The following is a 20,007-nucleotide window of genomic DNA, read 5'->3' on the forward strand; positions in this document are numbered from 1 at the left end:
CGAAGTCCCGAGCTCAGGACTACAAAAATGGCTCGCGGAACCAAGCAAAAGTGTGCAACCGTGCATGCGCGAGGAGTTGCGCATGCGCGATGCGCATGACAAAAAAAACACTGACGGGAGGGGAGCCAGCTGAGGAGTCGATCTCCACAGCTGAGAATGACAGCCACAGCACAGCAGCAAGAAGAGAACATAGAAAACAACGAGAACAAGAAAGAAGAGAGTAAAAAGAAATTAAGGAAACAACAGATGACCAACCCAGAGGAAGAAGAAGAAGAAGAACAGAGAGAAATGGAAGAAGGGAAAGGCAAGACAATGGATATATTTTTTTTAAAGAATATATGGAATCAGTAAAAGAATGGCAATCACAAGAATTTAGTGAAATAAAAAAAAATTAAAAGTACAGAAGAAAAAATGAATAGATTAGAGATGGTCATGTCAGATATAGGAAAAAGAGTGGACAAGGTGGAAGAACGAGAAACAGCCGTAGAAATGGAAGTAGAGGACTTAAAAGAGAAATTAGAAGAAACTAATAAAAAAGTTAAAGAGACACAAGAGCTGTTAGCTCAGAAGATAGATTTAATGGAAAATTATAATAGAAGAAATAATATAAAGATAGTGGGCCTTAAGGAAGATGAAGAAGGCAAGAATATGAGAGAATTTATAAAAGATTGGATCCCCAGGGTCCTAGGAAGACCAGAATTACAGGAAGAAATGGAAATAGAAAGGGCACATAGAACATTAGACCCTAAACCACAGCCACAACAAAAACCAAGATCCATTTTAGTAAAATTCCTAAGATATACAACAAGAGAAAATATATTAGAGAAAGCAATGAAGAAAATAAGAGAAGACAAAAAGCCACTGGAATACAAAGGTCAAAAAAATTTTTTCTATCCAGACATAAGTTTTGAACTCCTGAAGAAGAGAAAGGAGTTTAATACAGCAAAAGCGATCCTATGGAAAAAAGGATATAAATTTATGCTAAAGTACCCAGCAGTATTTAAAATAGTTATTCCAGGGCAGCAAAACAGACTATTCTCGGATCCAGAGGAAGCACGAAAATTTGCAGAACAACTACAAAACAGGCAGAGAGGTGAAGACATGTAACGAGAGCAAAAATGACCATGAACTATATGTATGTGTGTATATGGGTATATATATGTGTGTTTTCTGTGTTTTTTTAAAACTTTTCCGGAGAGGGCTGGAGTTCCCCGACCGGCCACTATTCCATCACGTGACTCCCCTCGAAACATAAAATTAAGGGTATTTAAAAGAAAATTATATATATAGAGTATAGATAAGAATTAATAAGGGAAAGAAAGGGAAGAGAGGAAGTAAGGAGGGAATTAAGAGAGTGACCTTTGTTGTATATGAAAATTAGAATCTTTTCTGGGGGGGGTTGGGTGGGGAGGAGTTACGGTCACTGCGAAATCAGTTGACGCTTGCGAGTGAATTCGCAAATCCAAATGGAGAGGGGAGATGTGGTTGCCCGACAAGGGACAAAGGGCAACTCAGGAAGGGGAGGGGATAGTGGGGTTAAATAAATTTTAGATAGGAGAATAAGGGAAATGTTTGATGTTTTAGAAATGTTGTCTTATAAAGTGTTCAAAACAAGAAAGCAGAAATGGATAAGAAGGAAAGGTGATGATGAGGAAACGCAAAGGAAAGATAAACAAAGTATGAAATGGCTATGTTGAACTATATGACTTTAAATATTAACGGAATACATAACCAAATCAAAAGGAAGAAACTGCTACATTTACTGAAAAAAGAAAAAATTGATATAGCATTCATGCAAGAAACACACTTAACTGAAATGGAGCACAAGAAATTAAAGAGAGATTGGATAGGACATGTAACAGCAGCGTCATATAATTCAAAAGCTAGAGGAGTAGCTATATTAATCAGTAAAAATGTACCAATTAAAATAGAAGAGGAAATAATAGATCCAGCAGGGAGATATGTAATGATAAAATGTCAGATATATTCGGAGTTTTGGAATTTACTCAATGTATACTCACCTAATGAAGAAGATCAAAAATTTATGCAAGATATCTTTTTGAAGATAGCAGACACGCAAGGGAACATACTAATAGGAGGGGATTTCAACCTTAAGTTGGATTCAAACATGAATAAAACTGGGAAAAAAATTAACAGAAAGAACAAAGTAACCAAATTTATAATTAAATCGATGCAAGAAATGCAACTTTTGGATATATGGAGGAAACAACACCCAAAGGAAAAGGAATATTCATATTATTCAGGTAGACAAAACATACTCAAGAATAGACCTATTCCTGTTATCAGCTCGCATGCAAGACAGAGTTAGAAAAACAGAATATAAAGCTAGAATATTATCCGACCACTCACCCCTGATATTGACAATAGAGTTACAGGACATCCCTCCAAGAATGTATGGATGGAGATTAAACTCCATGCTACTTAAAAGGCAGGATTTTAGAGAATTCATTGAAAGACAAATTAAAATGTACTTTGAAATAAATACGGAATCAGTGAAAGATAAGTTTATACTATGGGACGCAATGAAAGCGTTCATCAGAGGGCAAATAATAAGTTATGTAACCAAGATGAAGAAGGACTACAATTAGGAAACAGAGCAGTTGGAAAGGGAAATAGCAAATATAGAAAAAGAATTAGCAATGAAGGAAGACACAACTAAAAGAAGAGAATTGGCAGATAAAAAAATAAAATATGAAACACTACAAACATATAAGGTGGAGAAGAACATAATGAAGACAAAACAGAAATATTATGAACTAGGAGAAAAAACGCACAAAATTCTAATATTAAATAAAATCACAAAAAGCAATATACCAAAAAACCCAGAGATCTTCCTCCTAAGTAACATAAAAAACAAAGAATTTGGACTCGATTTGGATGGTGCACAAAAAAGATTTGTTATGATAGCCCTAGCTGTAGCAAAAAAATGTATTATGTCAGCCTTGAAATTAGAAGATAACTTGAGAATACAACAATGGTATATAGAAATGAATAAACCTATTCCATTAGAAAAAATAACATATAATTTAAGAAATAATATTACAATATTTGAACAAATATGGGAGCCATACATGAAACACAATAGAGAAAACCTACCAGGGACATCTACCATCTAAAATGACAGAAGGAGAAGGGAATGAAAAGAATTGACTCAGTGGAAATTCTTGTTTGTTTTTATTGAGTGACAACATTGTTTGACGGGTTTAATGTATCTTAGATTCTGAACTTTAAATGAATGGGAGGGGAGGTAGGGAGGGTGGGATGGGAAGGGGGGGGGAAGAAAATGACACTGTATATATTTGAAAAGGAAAATGTATGTATCTTGATCAATGTGGTTTATAGTGTGAAAAATTTTTTTTAAAAAACATGTTTATAATATTGCCCCACCCCCACCCAAATCTTTCTAAACTGCAATGTACAGTCGCAGGCTTCTGAATCTCTCCTCCCTTCAATTTCTGGGATCAACCTGGTGTACCCTCCCCACCTCTGCACCATCTCCTTGGACCAGACACTCTGTTAGTCACAGGGTAATTGTGTGTGAGCCGACAGCCTGGCGCAAGTGCAGCATAGGGTGGCATGATTGGTGTAGCAGTTAGTGCAACACTGTTACAGCGCCAGTGATGGGGACCAGGGTTTGAATCCTACGCTATCTGTAAGGAGTTTGTACATTCTCCTGGTGTCTGTGTGGGTTTTCCCTAGGGGCTCTGGTTTCCTCCCACCCTTCAAAACATTGGGGGGTTTGTAGGCTAATTGGGTGTAAATTGGGCAGCACCAGGCTTGTGAGCTGAAGCTGTATATTTAAATTTTAAAATTTATAGTGTATGCTCCAAGTTGGAGTTTGCACCTCTCTCCCATCCCTCTCATTTCTTCCACCTCCTTCTCGCTCTCGAGTCTGGCCTGCTCTTTGCCTTGCCCTCTCCCTAAGAGAGCAAGACTCACATTCCTACCCTCCTCTGGGCAACAACATTCCTGTCACCCGTGCAGAGATATAATCTGGTACATATGAACGGTTACCACTTCTTCCACCACATTGTTGAATATTATAATTAATTCAAAGGATCTGTGCATTGTGGACACCTCCCCACTCTCTCAGGTGGATCTAAGAAATCACTTGGAAGAATCTGCAAACTCCTTCAATCCCTGAACCCAATAGTTATCGCACATTCAATATTACCACCACAGATGAACTGGTGATGAACATATTCCTGTGCTTGGCAGCTTGCTATGTAGAAATTAGCCAAATCATTCCTCATTGAAAGGTCAGCAGTGGAGAAGGTAAAGAACTTCAAATTAAAAACATAATGCTGGAGAAACTCAGCTGGTCAAACTATAATTTATACACAAAGATAAAGAAACAACCAACTTTTAGGCCTTGTGCCCTTCATCAAGGTATGGAAAAATGTCACCAGGTGCCCGAATAAGGATGGGAGGGCACAACAGCAAACAGGGGGAGGAGGGATGGCTCTGTGAATGGAGAGGGAAGGGGTGTGATGGGCTGTAGGAAAGAAGACAGAGGGATAGGTAAAAGCGGGAGGATGTTAGCAGAAAATGGAGGTCGATGTTAATTGTGTTTTTACTTGTGTTTGTGTCTGCAAACTTTAGTGTTTTACTTGAATTCAGATTCCTGGGTGTCAACATCTCTGAAGAATTATCCTGGGGCCGTCATGTCGATACAATCATAAAGAAAGCTCACCTGCGGCCATATTTTGTTGGGAGTTTGAGGAGATCTGGTGTGTCACCAAAGACTCTTGCATCACTGCCTGGTATGGAGGTGCCATGTGAAGGATAGGAATGGGCTACAGAGAGTTGTGAACTCAGCCAGTGCCATCATGGGCATCAGACTTCACTCCATTAAGGACATCTATGAGGAGTCACGTGATGGAGTAGTGGCCGGACGGTGAACTCCAGCCCTCTCCAGAAAAGTCGGGAAAAACAAAGGAAAACACAAAGGCACAGAAATAAAAGTTACAGAAAAGTGAGTATAAAGGTGGAAAGAAGATGGCGACAAAAAAAGAAAAATCAAAATCAACGGTAAGAAGAGAGGAAGAGAAGATAATGGAGGAAAAAGGTGAAGGCCTTACCTGTCCGAAGAGGCCCGCTGCGGAGAGAGAAACCCGCTCCCTCAGGTCGGTAAAGAATGGACTACAAAAATGGCTCGCTGAGCCGAGTAAAAGTGCGCAACCGCGCATGAAAAAAAAACACCGACGGGAGGGGGGACCAGCTGGGGAGTCGATCTCCACAACCGGCAACGACAGCTGCAGAACACCTGCAGCCAAGAAGAGACCACAGAAGACAATAGAAACAAGAAAGAAGAGAAGGAAAGGGCAACAAAGAAACAACAGATGGCCAACCCAGAGGAAGAAGAAGAGGAAGAGTACAGTGAAATAGAAGAAGAAAAGAAAGGCAAGATAAAGGTTTTACTTTCTCTTATTAAAGGATACATGGAGTCATTTAAAGAATGGCAAACACAGGAATTTAATGATTTAAGAAAAAGAATAAACAACACAGAAGAGAAAATGAATAAAATAGAGATGACCTTAACAGAAATGGGAAAGAAAATGGACAAGATGGAAGAGCGGGCAGTAGCAGCAGAAATGGAGGTAGAAGACTTAAAAAAGAAATTGGAGGAATCTAATAAAAAAACTAAAGAGACACAAGAACTACTAGCTCAAAAAATAGATACAATGGAAAATCATAACAGAAGAAATAACATAAAGATAGTGGGCCTTAAGGAAGATGAAGAAGGCAAGAATATGAGGGAGTTTATAAAAGAGTGGATCCCTAAGACCCTAGGATGTCCAGAACTACAGCAAGAAATGGAAATAGAAAGGGCACATAGAGTATTGGCCTCTAAACCACAACCACAACAAAAACCAAGATCTATTGTAGTAAAATTCCTAAAATATACTACAAGAGAAAAGGTACTGGAGAAGACAATGGAAAAAGTAAGAGAGGGCAACAAACCACTGGAGTATAAAGGGCAAAAAATCTTCATTTATCCAGATATAAGTTTTGAACTAAAGAAGAGAAAAGAGTTCAATACAGCAAAGGCGATTTTATGGAAGAAAGGGTATAAATTTATACTAAAGCATCCAGCGGTATTGAAAATATTTATTCCAGGACAACAAAACAGACTATTCTCGGATCCAGAAGAAGCACGAAAATTTGCAGAACAATTACAAAAATAGACTGAGGGAGGAAGACGGGTAATGAGAGTAAAAATGATCACGATTGATATGTATGTGGGTAAAGACAAAAATAGACTGAGGGATGAAGACGGGTAATGAGAGTAAAAATGATCACGATTGATAAGTATGCGGGTAAAGAGGTATAAGAGTGAATAGAGACAATGTGCATACGTGAATGTATCTGTACTTAGAGGAAAATATAGATAGTATAGACAAGAATTAATAAGGGAAGGTAATGGAATAGAGAGAATAAGGAGGGAATTAAAAGAGTGACCTTTATGACATATGAAAAGTGAAATCTTTTCTGGGGGGGGCGGGGTGGGGGGAAATAGCGGTCACTGCAAAATCAGTTGACGCTTGCGAGTGGATTCGCAAATCCAAATGGAGAGGGGAGATGTGGTTGTCCGACAAGTGATAAAGGACAACTCAGGAGGGGAAGGGGAGATTGGGGATAAATAAGATAGAAATAGGAGAATAAGGAAAATGTTGGATGTTGTAGGAATGTTGTCTTATAAAGAGTTGAAAATAAGAAAACAGAAATGGAAAAGGAGGAAAGGTAATGATGGAAAAACGGAAAGAGAAGATAAACAAAATATAAAAGGGCTACGCTGAACTATATGACTTTAAATATTAATGGAATACATAACCAAATTAAAAGGAAGAAACTACTAAATTTAAATGAATAAATGTATTCCATTAGAAAAAAATAACATATAGGTTAAGAAATAATATTGAAATATTCGAACAAGTATAGGAGCCTTACATTAAATACAATAGCGAAAACCTACCGGGGACAAACAATACCTAAGTTGATGGAAGGAGAAGGAAAGAAAAGAATGGACTCAGTAGAATTTCTGGTGTATTTTTGTTGAATGACAACATTGTCTGACTGGCTTAATGCAACCTAGATTGTATACCTAAAATGGATGAGAGGGGGGGGTGGGGGGGTGGCTTGGGAGGAGGGAGGGGTGGGGGAGAAAAAGTCACTGTATATGTGTGAAAAAGAAATAGTGTATATCATGGCTAATGTGATTTATGGTGTGAAAAATAAAAAAATTTAAAAAAAAAGGACATCTACAAGAGGTGGTGTCTCAAGAAAGTACTTTAAGGACTTTCTTAAGGACCCTCACCACTCAGGCCATGCCCTTTTCTCACTGCTATAATCAGGAAGGAGGTACAGGAGCCTGAAGAAAAACATGCAATGGTACAAAAACAGGTTCTTCCCCTCTGCCATCAGATTTCTGAATGGACATTGAACCTAAAGCATCATACTTTTTTTCTCTTTTTTGTACTAATTAATTATTTTTAAATATCGATTTCACAGAATAGCAATTTTGCACCTGTCATGCTGACACAAAACAACAAATTTTGTGACAATAATCTGCAAGAATTATGCAAGACGTGCAAGGTTGTACTCACCATTGATTAAACTGTGACAGAGCTCCCGGATCCGCTGCTCACTCGCCTGTTTCCCCTGTGAATCATTGAGAAACTCAAAATATCCAGCAAAGCAGTTGTGGGACACAAGCAGAAACTGTACAAGGTATGGGTGTTGTCAGCACAAAGAGATTGAAACACCCATGGATTGTTGGGAGCACTCATGCCCTGGAGACATAAGCTCCTGGGTTCAAATCCCTTCCTGGAATTTAAAATCAAACAATACTGAGGAGATGTCACTCAGGTGTCTGTAAGGAGTTTGTACATTCTCCTAGTGTCTGTGTGGGTTTTCCCTGGTGGCTCTGGTTTCCTCCCACCCTTTAAAACATCGGTGGTGGGGGGGGAGGGGGTGTTGTAGGCTAATTGGGTGTAAATTGAGCAGCACAGGCTTGTTAGCTGAAACAGATACAGAAGGTCCCATGAGACTATTTTGAGGTTTTGTCTTGGGCCAATATTTATCCCTTAACATGGCATTGTTAAGCCCAGAGGAAGACCATTCAGTATATGGAGATATGTGAAAATATAAATGAGCTGGTAGTGTAGATGTGTTGATTCCAATCTCCTGCAACTCCCTGAAATCAGGAAATGTCCTCGAGGACTGGAAAACTGCAATGCAATGTAATACTATTCAAGAAAGCAGGTTAACAAAAGTCAGGCCAATTAACCTAACACCTGTATTGGAAAATGGTGGAATTCATTAAACAGAGAAGAATAGACTATTTAGAAAATCACAAGTTAAGCACACATAGAAATTTGTAAAACTAGAATGTTTGCAGATGCTGGGGTTGAGTGCCACATACAAACATGCTGGAGAAACTCAGCAAGACATGCAGGAGCCATAGGAAGTAAAGGGTAACCAATGTTTGAAGCCTGGTTGCTTCATCAGATACAAGCCAAAACAAGGATCCACCTGAATAAAAAGGTGGGGGAGGGAGAGGAGCACAGGTAAGAGATCATAGGTGTGTACAGGTAGGAACGTAGAAAAAGGAGAAGTGATGGGGCAGGGGAGGATTGAAGGTGGCTCTTCGATAGGAGAAAGGAGGAAAATATACAGAGGGATGGGAAAAGAAAGTAACGTAGAAAGTATTGTTTTCTGAAAAGAAAATCGCATTTAACAAATTTGAGATGCCTGAAGATGGAAACAGGGTGGATAAAGGAGATCCAGTAGATGTAATGCATTTGGAGTTCCAAAAGACATTCATTAAGGAGCCATACAAAAGATTATCTCAAATGACAACAAGGGGAATATGTTGGTACAGAGAAGAAACTGAAAGAAGAGTCAGGGCAAATGGGTCACTTTCAGATTAGCAATTGGTAACTGGTGGGGAACCACAGGGATCGCCGCAGCAACAATTATTTCCATTCTGTATCGATGACTCGGAAGAAGGTTTCAAGTGTACTGGAACAAAATTTGGTGCAGAGTGTGGGTGATGTCCAGCTGTGAGGATGACACAAAGTGCCTGCAAAGGCATATGGAGAGGGTGTGTAAGTGGGCAAGAAATTCACAGGTGATGTATACTGAAGGAAATTCCAAGGTCAAGATTACTGGCCTAATTTTTGTTTCCTTTCTTTTTTGAACTATCTTCCAGATCTTGTAGGCCACTGGTAACCAGAGCTCTGGACCACTGATTGAGAGACTGATCAACTCTGGAATTGAAGCAAATCTCAGTCACAACCATTTTCAACATGATTGGTCTCTGCAGAACTCTGCAAATTATGATCGACAGTTGGCAGACCAATCATGCGCTGGGGCAGTGCAGGCCATCAGACATTGAAGCCCCAAAACAATTTGAGCTGGGTCAGAGATAATATATAGGCTTTAATATTAAGTGCAGTTTCTTCGATCGGAGTGTGATAGAATGCTGGAACTTTGACAGCAGAATATCATGATAGTTTTCTCAAACTATTCCTCAAGATAACAAGTCAAAAATCAGCGTGGTAGCTGGGTGGCAACTGGAGATTATTTTCATTGTGTTGGATCTGGGAATAGAGACAGGATAAGGCAGTGGGCGGTTGATGATTCAGAACAAGCCAACTACCTGACCGTCTTTCAGGGTTATATCCAGGGCTGTGCTATATTGGAGTGAGAGCACAAGGTGTCTGAGGGGATGGTGCCCGAGTTCTGGGAACAGTGGGCTCCCCAGAGGATCGCATGCATCTTAGACAGTGTGTGATAGTACAGACCTATCACCAATGTATATAGTTACAGTATCTAGAGTGTAATGACTGTGCTTACAGCGATTGGCTGAGAGCTTAGCCACGCCTACTGTCTGGGCCTTAAAGGGTTGTGTCCCTAGCCAGGTCGGATCATTCCGGACTGGTCGGCCACCTGTGAAGAGCTCCTGTCTTTTGCTAATAAAAGCCTTGGTTTGGATCAACAAGTCTTTGGTTCTTTCGATGAGCTCTACACAGTGATAATTGGGTTTCAATTTGAAAGTGTAAATGATGTACAAGAGAGAGGCAGTAGTGAATTAACACCTCGCAAATTTCCAACAACATTAATGGTGGTTTTAGATGTAGTTCTGTGTATGTTTTGTGTCTTGTCATATTGTAGCTGTTCTGAATAAACTTTTGTAAGACAAAAAGTGGTGAATCTCTGGAACTCTCTGCCCCAAAGGGAGAATGATGAGGGATATATTTAAGATGGAGAGGGACATATATTGGAAAGATCAAGGAACTGAGGGTTCTGGAGAACCATCAGAGACAATGAGTTGAGACCAGTGTAGATCAGCTTTGGTCATTTTCAATGGCAGGGCAGGGGACAAAAAGGGCTGAATGGACTATTCCTGCTCCCATATTGTTAAACAGGAAAGTCTGCAGGCACTAGGCCCCTTTATAGAGAAAAAGAAGAAAATGTAAAGACAGAGATTCCCCATCTTTACATCGCTGCATTTACCTCCATAAAAGGTCCAAAGGCAGATGGACTGCTGGAATATGATCCAGCTTCCAACTGCCTAGAGGGGTACACTTAAAGGTGGAATGTAGTCACTCCAACTCCTCCATAAAATGAATGCACTGAAAGTGGCTACAAAGGGTGATATCATGATGACTCTGTCATTCCGCAATCTAAGATCAATTTTTAAAGTGAAATCACACAATGCTGGAGAAACTCAGTGGGTCTACAGAGTAAAAACACACGATGCTGAACCCATCTGTGAACTTGGTGCTTTCACTTCCCAGCGTACACATCTGATGTCATGGTAGCAGGTGGCACTACTGCACCACTCACCCCGCCTCACTCAGCTTTGAAAGCCGGCTCCCGACTCTGCTCTCCATAAAGGCAATGTGGGATCCGCATTATAGGTTGTCACCATAAATAGCCTTTTTTTTTTAAAAAAAAACTTGAGTTGGCTATAATGGGGATTTCACCATAAAAAGGACTACTGTGATTGTAGTGGCATACACAATCGTGCTCGGGAAACTTAACCATGTCTACTCCACCCCCCCCCCCCCCACCCCACTATAGATCCCTTCTCCCGCTTTAAACTTTCTTCCTCTTCCTGGTCACCTCATTCTGGTCTTCTGCCTGCTCTGGACCTTTATATTTCCAACTGCCACTGTGACATCAACCATATTGACTTCACTACTCCCCTCACTCATTCCAAACTCACCCCCTCGGAACAACGAACTCACCACTCTCTCCACACCAATCTGAACCTCACCCTCAAAGCAGCAGACAATGTTGTGATCTGGCGCATTGACCTCTATCTGGCCAAAGCCAACTCTCAGACTCCTCCACTTATTTACCCCTCCAACAGGACCCCACCAAAACTCATCAAACCATGGTATCACTCACCATTCTGAACTCATCACTTCTGGTCACCTCCATGGTATGGTCTCCAACCTTATTGTTTCCCAACTCCGAACCACCCGATTCTACTTCCTACCCAAGATACACAAACCCAATTGTCCTGGCAGACCCATCATGTTCGCATGCTCCTGCCCTACCAAATTGGTCTCCACTTCCCTCAACTCAGTTTTGTCCCCCTGGCCTGATCCTTCCCCTTCTGGGACACTTCACATACCCTGCATCACTTCAACAACTTCCAGTTCTCTGAACTCCATTGCCTCCATTCAACAACTTCCAGTTCTCTGAACTCCATTGCCTCATATTTAGCATGAACATCCAACCCCTTTACATCTCTATCCCGCATATTGCAGGCCTCAAAAAGCCATTCGTTTCTTTCTGGTCAATAGACCCAACCAGTCTCTCTCCACCACCCCCCTCCTCTGGCTGGCAGAACTTGTCCTCACCCTGAATAATTTCTCCTTTGACTCATCCCACTTTCTCCAAGTTAAAGGAGTAGCCATGGGTACCCACATTGGCCCCAGCTATGCCTGCCTTTTTGTTGGATATATGGAGCAATCCATGCTACAAACCTGCACAGGCAAGGTCCCTCAACTCTTCCTCACTGCCTCATGTACCCATGATAAGCTCATTGACTTCATCCACTTTGCTGCCAACTTCCACTCCGACCTCAAATCCACTTGTTCCATCTCTAGCAACACTCACTCTTTCCTCAATCTCTCTGTCTCCATCTCGGGAAACAAACTCTCGACAGACATCTTCTACAAACCCACCAACTTCCACACCTACCTTGACTACACCTCTTCCCACCCTGTCACTTATAAGGTTTCCATTCTCTGAATTCCTCTGTCTCCGTCGCATCTGCACCCAGGATGAGGACTTCCATGACAGATGTCCTCCTTCTTCAAACAACGTGGCTTTCCCTCTACCACTATCAACTTGGCGCTCACTCACATATCCTCCAGTACCTGCACATCTGCCCTGGCTCCTTCCGCCTCCACGCGCAACAAGGTCAGGATTCCTCTTGTCTTCACTACCACCCCACCAGCCTCTGCATCCATCACATCCTCATCTACCATTTCAGCCACCTACTATGTTATCCCACCACTAGACACATATTCTTCTCCTCTCCCCTCTGCCTTCTGCAGGGACTGCTCCCTCCATGACTCCCTTGTCCACTCCTCCCTCCCCACCAATCGTCCCCTTTGGACCTACCCCTGTGACTGCAGGTGATGTTCCACTTGGACCCACACCTACTTCCTCACCACCATTCGGGTCCCCAAACAATCCTTCAAAGAGAAGCCCTTGTGAATCTGCAGAAGTTATCTACTGCATCCGGTGCTCCCGCTATGGTCTCCTCTACATTCGAGGGTCTAGATGCAAACTGAAAGATCGCTTTGTGAAGCACCTCAGTTCTGTCCACTGAAATAGCATGGATCTGCCAGAGGCCACCCATTTCAATGTCCCATCCCATTCACTAGTGGACTTGCATGTACATGATATCATGCACTGCCAGACTGAGACCACCCACAAATTGGAGGAACAACACATCATTTTTTGTCTGGGCACCCTCCAAATGGATGGCATTCATATCGACTTCTCTGGCTTTTGTTAAACACTACCCCCCAACTTCTCCCCCCCACCCCCCCAATCACCTTCCCCCAGCTCTGTCTGTCTCTCCCTTTCCCTGTCTCCTTTTGCACAAATATGATAAATTCTTCCCTCCTCCCCTACCATATCCAGTTAACACCTTTTGTTGGTCTGGATTCCACCCCCAGCCGGCATTGTCTGACCTCTGAGACTTTGAGATTTCCTGCTTCTGACTCATTCTTCTTATTCCTTGAAGAAGGAATCAGGCCTGTAATATCAGCAATATATCTTTGCTTTTTTGGAGACTGAAAAGACCAGCTGACTTCCTCCAGCATTTCTGTGTTTTTACTATAATCAAAGTGTCTGCAGACTTTGGTGTGTTTCATTAAACTTAACAAATTATCCTGCAATTTGTGTCTTTCTCCTCCTATCTTCTTGTGTCTGTGTGCAGGGACAGCAGTTGGAAAGAGAATGGGATGCGTAAAGGAGCAACATGAAGGAGGATTGAACACCGAACTGCTAGAATTGGGGATCTCAAGCAAGTGGAGGGGAGAAAGATGGTAGGGAAGTGGGGAGAGTGAATGAGAAGGTGGGCGGAGAGGGATAAGCATGGAAGGGGGGGAGAGCATGGAGGTGGGGGGAAGAGCAGTGGTGAGAGACTGAGCGAGGGAGAGTGGGGAGGAGGAAGAGTTTAGAGAGGATGGAATAGGGGAGAAGGAGCAGGGAGGGAGGGGAAGGGAACAGGGAGGCGGAGTAGGGAAAGGAGGGGAGATGGAGCAGGGGGAGATGGAGCAGAGGGAGATGGAGCGGGAGAGAGAGCGGGAAGAGGGAGCGGGGAGAGGGAGCGGGGAGAGGGAGCGGGGAGAGGGAGCGGGGAGAGGGAGCGGGGAGAGGGGGTGCAATGGAGCAGGGAGCCGGGGAGGAGCAGGGAGGCGGGGAGGAGCAGGGAAGCGGGAAGGAGCAGGGAGGCGGGGGAGGAGCAGGGAGGCGGGGGAGGAGCAGGGAGGCGGGGGAGGAGCAGGGAGTCGGGGGAGGAGCAGGGAGGCGGGGGAGGAGCAGGGAGGCGGGGGGGGAGCAGGGAGGCGGGGGAGGAGCAGGGAGGCGGGGGAGGAGCAGGGAGGCGGGGGAGGAGCAGGGAGGCGGGGGAGGAGCAGGGAGGCGGGGGAGGAGCAGGGAGGCGGGGGAGGAGCAGGGAGGCGGGGGAGGAGCAGGGAGGCGGGGGAGGAGCAGGGAGGCGGGGAGGAGCAGGGAGGCGGGGAGGAGCAGGGAGGCGGGGAGGAGCAGGGAGGCGGGGAGGAGCAGGGAGGCGGGGAGGAGCAGGGAGGCGGGGAGGAGCAGGGAGGCGGGGAGGAGCAGGGAGGCGGGGAGGAGCAGGGAGGCGGGGAGGAGCAGGGAGGCGGGGAGGAGCAGGGAGGCGGGGAGGAGCAGGGAGGCGGGGAGGAGCAGGGAGGCGGGGAGGAGCAGGGAGGCGGGGAGGAGCAGGGAGGCGGGGAGGAGCAGGGAGGCGGGGAGGAGCAGGGAGGCGGGGAGGAGCAGGGAGGCGGGGAGGAGCAGGGAGGCGGGGAGGAGCAGGGAGGCGGGGAGGAGCAGGGAGGCGGGGAGGAGCAGGGAGGCGGGGAGGAGCAGGGAGGCGGGGAGGAGCAGGGAGGCGGGGAGGAGCAGGGAGGCGGGGAGGAGCAGGGAGGCGGGGAGGAGCAGGGAGGCGGGGAGGAGCAGGGAGGCGGGGAGGAGCAGGGAGGCGGGGAGGAGCAGGGAGGCGGGGAGGAGCAGGGAGGCGGGGAGGAGCAGGGAGGCGGGGAGGAGCAGGGAGGCGGGGAGGAGCAGGGAGGCGGGGAGGAGCAGGGAGGCGGGGAGGAGCAGGGAGGCGGGGAGGAGCAGGGAGGCGGGGAGGAGCAGGGAGGCGGGGAGGAGCAGGGAGGCGGGGAGGAGCAGGGAGGCGGGGAGGAGCAGGGAGGCGGGGAGGAGCAGGGAGGCGGGGAGGAGCAGGGAGGCGGGGAGGAGCAGGGAGGCGGGGAGGAGCAGGGAGGCGGGGAGGAGCAGGGAGGCGGGGAGGAGCAGGGAGGCGGGGAGGAGCAGGGAGGCGGGGAGGAGCAGGGAGGCGGGGAGGAGCAGGGAGGCGGGGAGGAGCAGGGAGGCGGGGAGGAGCAGGGAGGCGGGGAGGAGCAGGGAGGCGGGGAGGAGCAGGGAGGCGGGGGAGGAACAGGGAGGCGGGGGAGGCAGGGAGGCAGGGAGGAGCAGGGAGGCGTGGAGGAGCAGGGAGGCGGGGAGGTGCGAGGAGGAGCAGAGAGACAGGAAGAGAGGGAGCAGTGAGGCGGGGAGAGGGAGCGGAGAGGCAGAGGGAGAGGGAGCAGGGAGGTGGGGGAAAGGAAGTGGGGAGGCAGGGAGAGAGGGGGCAGGGAGGTGGGGAGAGGGGGGGAACAGGAATGCGGGGGGAAAACAGGGAAGTGGGGGCAGGGAGGGATTGATCCTGGACGTGGATAGGGAGTTGAATTAAATAGTATTTGAGTTGATGTTTGCAGGGCGGGAAGGGAAAGAAAGTGGTGCTAGTTTACACTGTGGCAGTGAAGAGGCCGAGTGGCCTCTCTCTGTGCTGTGGGGTTTAATCACATCGGCAGAGGTGAGCTGAGCTTTATCAGGAATGTCCCTGTGCAGACTTTCTGCTCCTCACATGTCGATCCCGCCCACCCCTCTGCACCATAGTAATCGGGAATGGCTTACTCACAGGAGGGCCCCTTTGGCCGATAACTCCAGGGATTCCGCGCTCTCCAACTGGTCCCATTGGTCCGGTAGGACCTGGAATTCCATCAGGTCCCGGAATGCCAGCTGGCCCACTGTTGCCTTTGGGCCCTAGCTCACCACGGGGTCCCGGCTGGAAACCAGAAAAAAGATTCATGAAAGATCAGCCCATGTTCTGCAGAACCTACCTGAAGGTTGAAGGTCAGGGTCGCTGACATCAAATTGTTCACAGAACATTTGACACAAGTTACTGGACAGAGTTCTGAATCAGTAATCTGAAAAATGAGTCAAAGTCTCACCACAGCAGGCAGCGGGGAATTTAACCCTTTGGACTCCGAGTGTCGGTTTTCCGAGACTGGTTTTATATCCAGTCACCAGCTGGTCATTACTGGTGTTTGTACTGCAGTTTACCCATGGACCCAGTTCAGAGTAGATATTATGAAAGGCTAAAAGGTTAAAGGGTTAACTTCAAGTCATTGCAGAGATCTGGAATTAAATTTGTTTTATACGTCATGAACTCAGCAAGGAAGGAAATCCACCTCCCTTAGCCAATCTGATTGGTATGTGACCCCTCACTCATCAATTCAAGGTCAAGGCATTTGCAGTGACTTTCACACCCCATTAACAGATAACACTTTCTTGGAGCTGTCTGAGAGCACAGAGGAACTACTGACATGGTCTTTGCCCTCAGACAGCACCAAGAAAGGGAGGAGTCACGTGATGGAGTAGTGGCCGGACGGTGAACTCCAGCCCTCTCCAGATAAGTCGGGAAAAACAAGAGAAAATACAAAGGCACAGAAATACAAGTTAAAGAAAAGTGAGTATAAAGGTGGAAAGAAGATGGAGACAAAAGGAGAAAAATCAAAATCAACGGAAAGAAGAGAGGAAGAGAAGACAACGGAGGAAAAAGGTGAAGGCCTTACCTGTCCGAAGAGGCCCGCTGTGGAGAAAAGACCCCACTACCTCAGGTCGGTAGAAAGAGAACTACAACAATGGCTCACAGAGCCGAGTAAAAGTGCGCAAACGCGCATGCGCGAGGAGTCGCGCATGCGCGATGCGCATACAAAAAAACACACCGACGGGAGGGGGGACCAGCTGGGGAGTCGATCTCCACAGCCGGCAACAACAGCTGCAGAACACCTGCAGCAAGAAGAGACCACAGAAGACAATAGAAACAAGAAAGAAGAGGAGGAAAGGGCAGCAAAGAAACAACAGATGGTCAACCTAGAGGAAGAAGAAGAGGAAGAGGAAGAGTACAGGGAAATAGAAGAAGAAAATATAGGCAAGGTAAAGGAGGTACTTGCTCTTGTTAGAGGATACATGGAGTCATTTAAAGAATGGCAAACACAGGAATTCAATGATTTAAGAAGAAGAATAAACAACACAGAAAAGAAAATAAATAAAATGGATATGACCTTAACAGAAATGGGGAAAAAAATGGACAAGATGGAAGAACGGGCAATAGCAGCAGAAATGGAGGTAGAAGACTTAAAAAAGAAATTGGAGGAATCTAATAAAAAAACTAAAGAGACACAAGAATTACTAGCCCAAAAAATAGATATAATGGAAAATTATAACAGAAGAAATAACATAAAGATAGTGGGCCTTAAGGAAGATGTAGAAGGCAAGAATATGAGGGAGTTTATAAAAGAATGGATCCCTAAGGCCCTAGGATGTCCAGAACTACAGCAAGAAATGGAAATGGAAAGGGCACATAGAGCATTGGCCCCTAAACCACAACCACAACAAAAACCAAGATCTATTGTAGTAAAATTCCTAAGATATACTACAAGAGAAAAGGTACTGGAGAAGACAATGGAAAAAGTAAGAGAGGGCAACAAACCACTGGAGTATAAAGGGCAAAAAATCTTCATTTATCCAGATATAAGCTTTGAACTCCTAAAGAAGAGAAAAGAGTTCAATGCAGCAAAAGCGATTTTATGGAAGAAAGGATATAAATTTACACTGAAGCATCCTGCGGTATTGAAAATATTTATTCCAGGACAACAAAACAGACTATTCTCAGATCCAGAAGAAGCACGAAAATTTGCAGAACAATTACAAAAATAGACTGAGGGATGAAGACGGGTAATGAGAGCAAAAATTATCACGATTGATATGTATGTGGGTAAAGACAAAAATAGACTGAGGGATGAAGACGGGTAAGGAGGGTAAAAATGACCACGATTGATATGTATGCGGGTAAAGAGGTATAAGAGTGAATAGAGACAATGGGCATATGTGAAAGTATCTGTAATTAGAGGAAAACATAGAAAGTATAGACAAGAATTAATAAGGGAAGGTAATGGAATAGAGAGAATAAGGAGGGAACTAAAAGAGTGACCTTTGTGACATATAAAAAACGAAATCTTTTCTGGGGGGGGCTGGGTGGGGGGAAAAGAGCGGTCACTGCAAAATCAGTTGACGCTTGCGAGTGGATTCGCAAATCCAAATGGAGAGGGGAGATGTGGTTGTCCGACAAGGGATAAAGGGCAACTCAGGAGGGGAAGGGGAGATTGGGGATAAAGAAGATAGAAATAGGAGAATAAGGAAAATGTTGGATGTTGTAGGAATGTTGTCTGGTAAAGAGTTGAAAATAAGAAAACAGAAATGGAAAAGGAGGAAAGGTAATGATGGAAAAACGGAAAGAGAAGATAAACAAAATATAAAATGGCTACGCTGAACTATATGACTCTAAATATTAATGGAATACATAACCAAATTAAAAGGAAGAAACTACTAAATTTACTGAAAAAGGAAAAAATAGATATAGCATTTGTCCAAGAAACACATTTAACTGAATTGGAGCACAAGAAATTAAAGAGAGATTGGGTAGGACATGTAACAGCAGCATCGTATAATTCAAAAGCAAGAGGAGTGGCTATATTAATTAGCAAAAATGTGCCATTTAAAATAGAAGAGGAAATAATAGATCCAGCAGGGAGATATGTTATGATAAAATGTCAGATATATTCAGAGCTTTGGAATCTACTTAATATATATTCACCTAACGAAGAAGATCAAAAGTTTATGCAAGATATCTTTTTGAAGGTAGCTAATACGCAAGGGAACATACTAATAGGAGGGGATTTCAATCTGAATTTGGATCCAAATATGGATAAAACGGGGAAAAAAATTAACAGGAAGAACAAAGTAACCAAATTTATAATTAAATCAATGCAAGAAATGAAACTTGTGGACATATGGAGGAAACAAAACCCAAAAGAAAAGGAATACTCATACTACTCGACTAGACATAAAACATACTCAAGGATAGACCTATTCCTGTTATCAGCCCACATACAAGGGAGAGTTAGGAAAACGGAATATAAAGCTAGACTATTATCGGACCACTCACCCCTGTTATTGGCAATAGAGCTAGAAGACATCCCTCCAAGAATGTATAGATGGAGATTAAACCCCATGCTACTTAAAAGACAGGATTTTAGAGAATTTATTGAAAAACAATTAAAAATGTACTTTGAAGTAAATACGGAATCAGTGGAAGATAAGTTTATACTATGGGACGCAATGAAAGCATTCATTAGAGGGCAAATAATAAGTTATGCAACCAAGATGAAGAAGGACTATAATCAGGAAACAGAGCAGTTGGAAAGGGAAATAATAAACATAGAAAAAAAATTAGCAATAAAGGAAGATACAACCAAAAGAAGAGAATTGGCGGATAAAAAAATAAAATATGAAACATTACAAACATATAAGGTGGAGAAGAATATAATGAAGACAAAACAGAAATATTATGAACTAGGGGAAAAAACACACAAAATCCTAGCATGGCAGCTTAAGACAGAGCAAACTAAGAAAATGGTATTGGCAACAAGGAAAAAAGACAAACAAATTACATATAATCCAAAAGAAATTAAGGAAAACTTCAGAGAATTCTATGAACAATTATACCGAACCGAAAACGAAGGGAAAGAAGGGAAAATAGATGAATTTTTGACTAAAATTGAACTACCAAAACTACAAATAGAGGAACAAAATAAATTAACAGAACCATTTGGAACAGTAGAAATACAAGAGATAATAAAAAATTTACCAAATAATAAGACACCAGGAGAGGATGGACTCCCAATAGAATTCTACAAAACATTTAAAGACCTAATAATACCGCCCCTCCTGGATGTAATCAACCAGATTGATGAGACACAAAACTTACCAGATTCATGTAAAACAGCAATAATTACAGTGATACTAAAACAAGGG

The 20,007-nt window shown here is 44.0% G+C and overlaps 1 protein-coding gene across 1 annotated transcript in view; it reads right to left on the reverse strand.

Moving 5' to 3' along the window:
* Positions 1–20,007, reverse strand: part of col9a3 (collagen, type IX, alpha 3) — a 111,948-nt gene that overhangs the window by 10,512 nt on the left and 81,429 nt on the right. The window contains exons 28-29 of the mRNA XM_069884438.1: positions 15,767–15,913; positions 7,629–7,683 (exon numbers count right to left, since the gene is read on the reverse strand). Of these exons, the coding sequence (XP_069740539.1) occupies positions 7,629–7,683; positions 15,767–15,913 (202 nt within the window). The remainder of the gene's footprint in view (positions 1–7,628; positions 7,684–15,766; positions 15,914–20,007) is intronic.

This window comes from Narcine bancroftii, chromosome 6, assembly GCF_036971445.1.
Source record: "Narcine bancroftii isolate sNarBan1 chromosome 6, sNarBan1.hap1, whole genome shotgun sequence".
Classification (NCBI taxonomy): Eukaryota; Metazoa; Chordata; class Chondrichthyes; order Torpediniformes; family Narcinidae; genus Narcine; species Narcine bancroftii.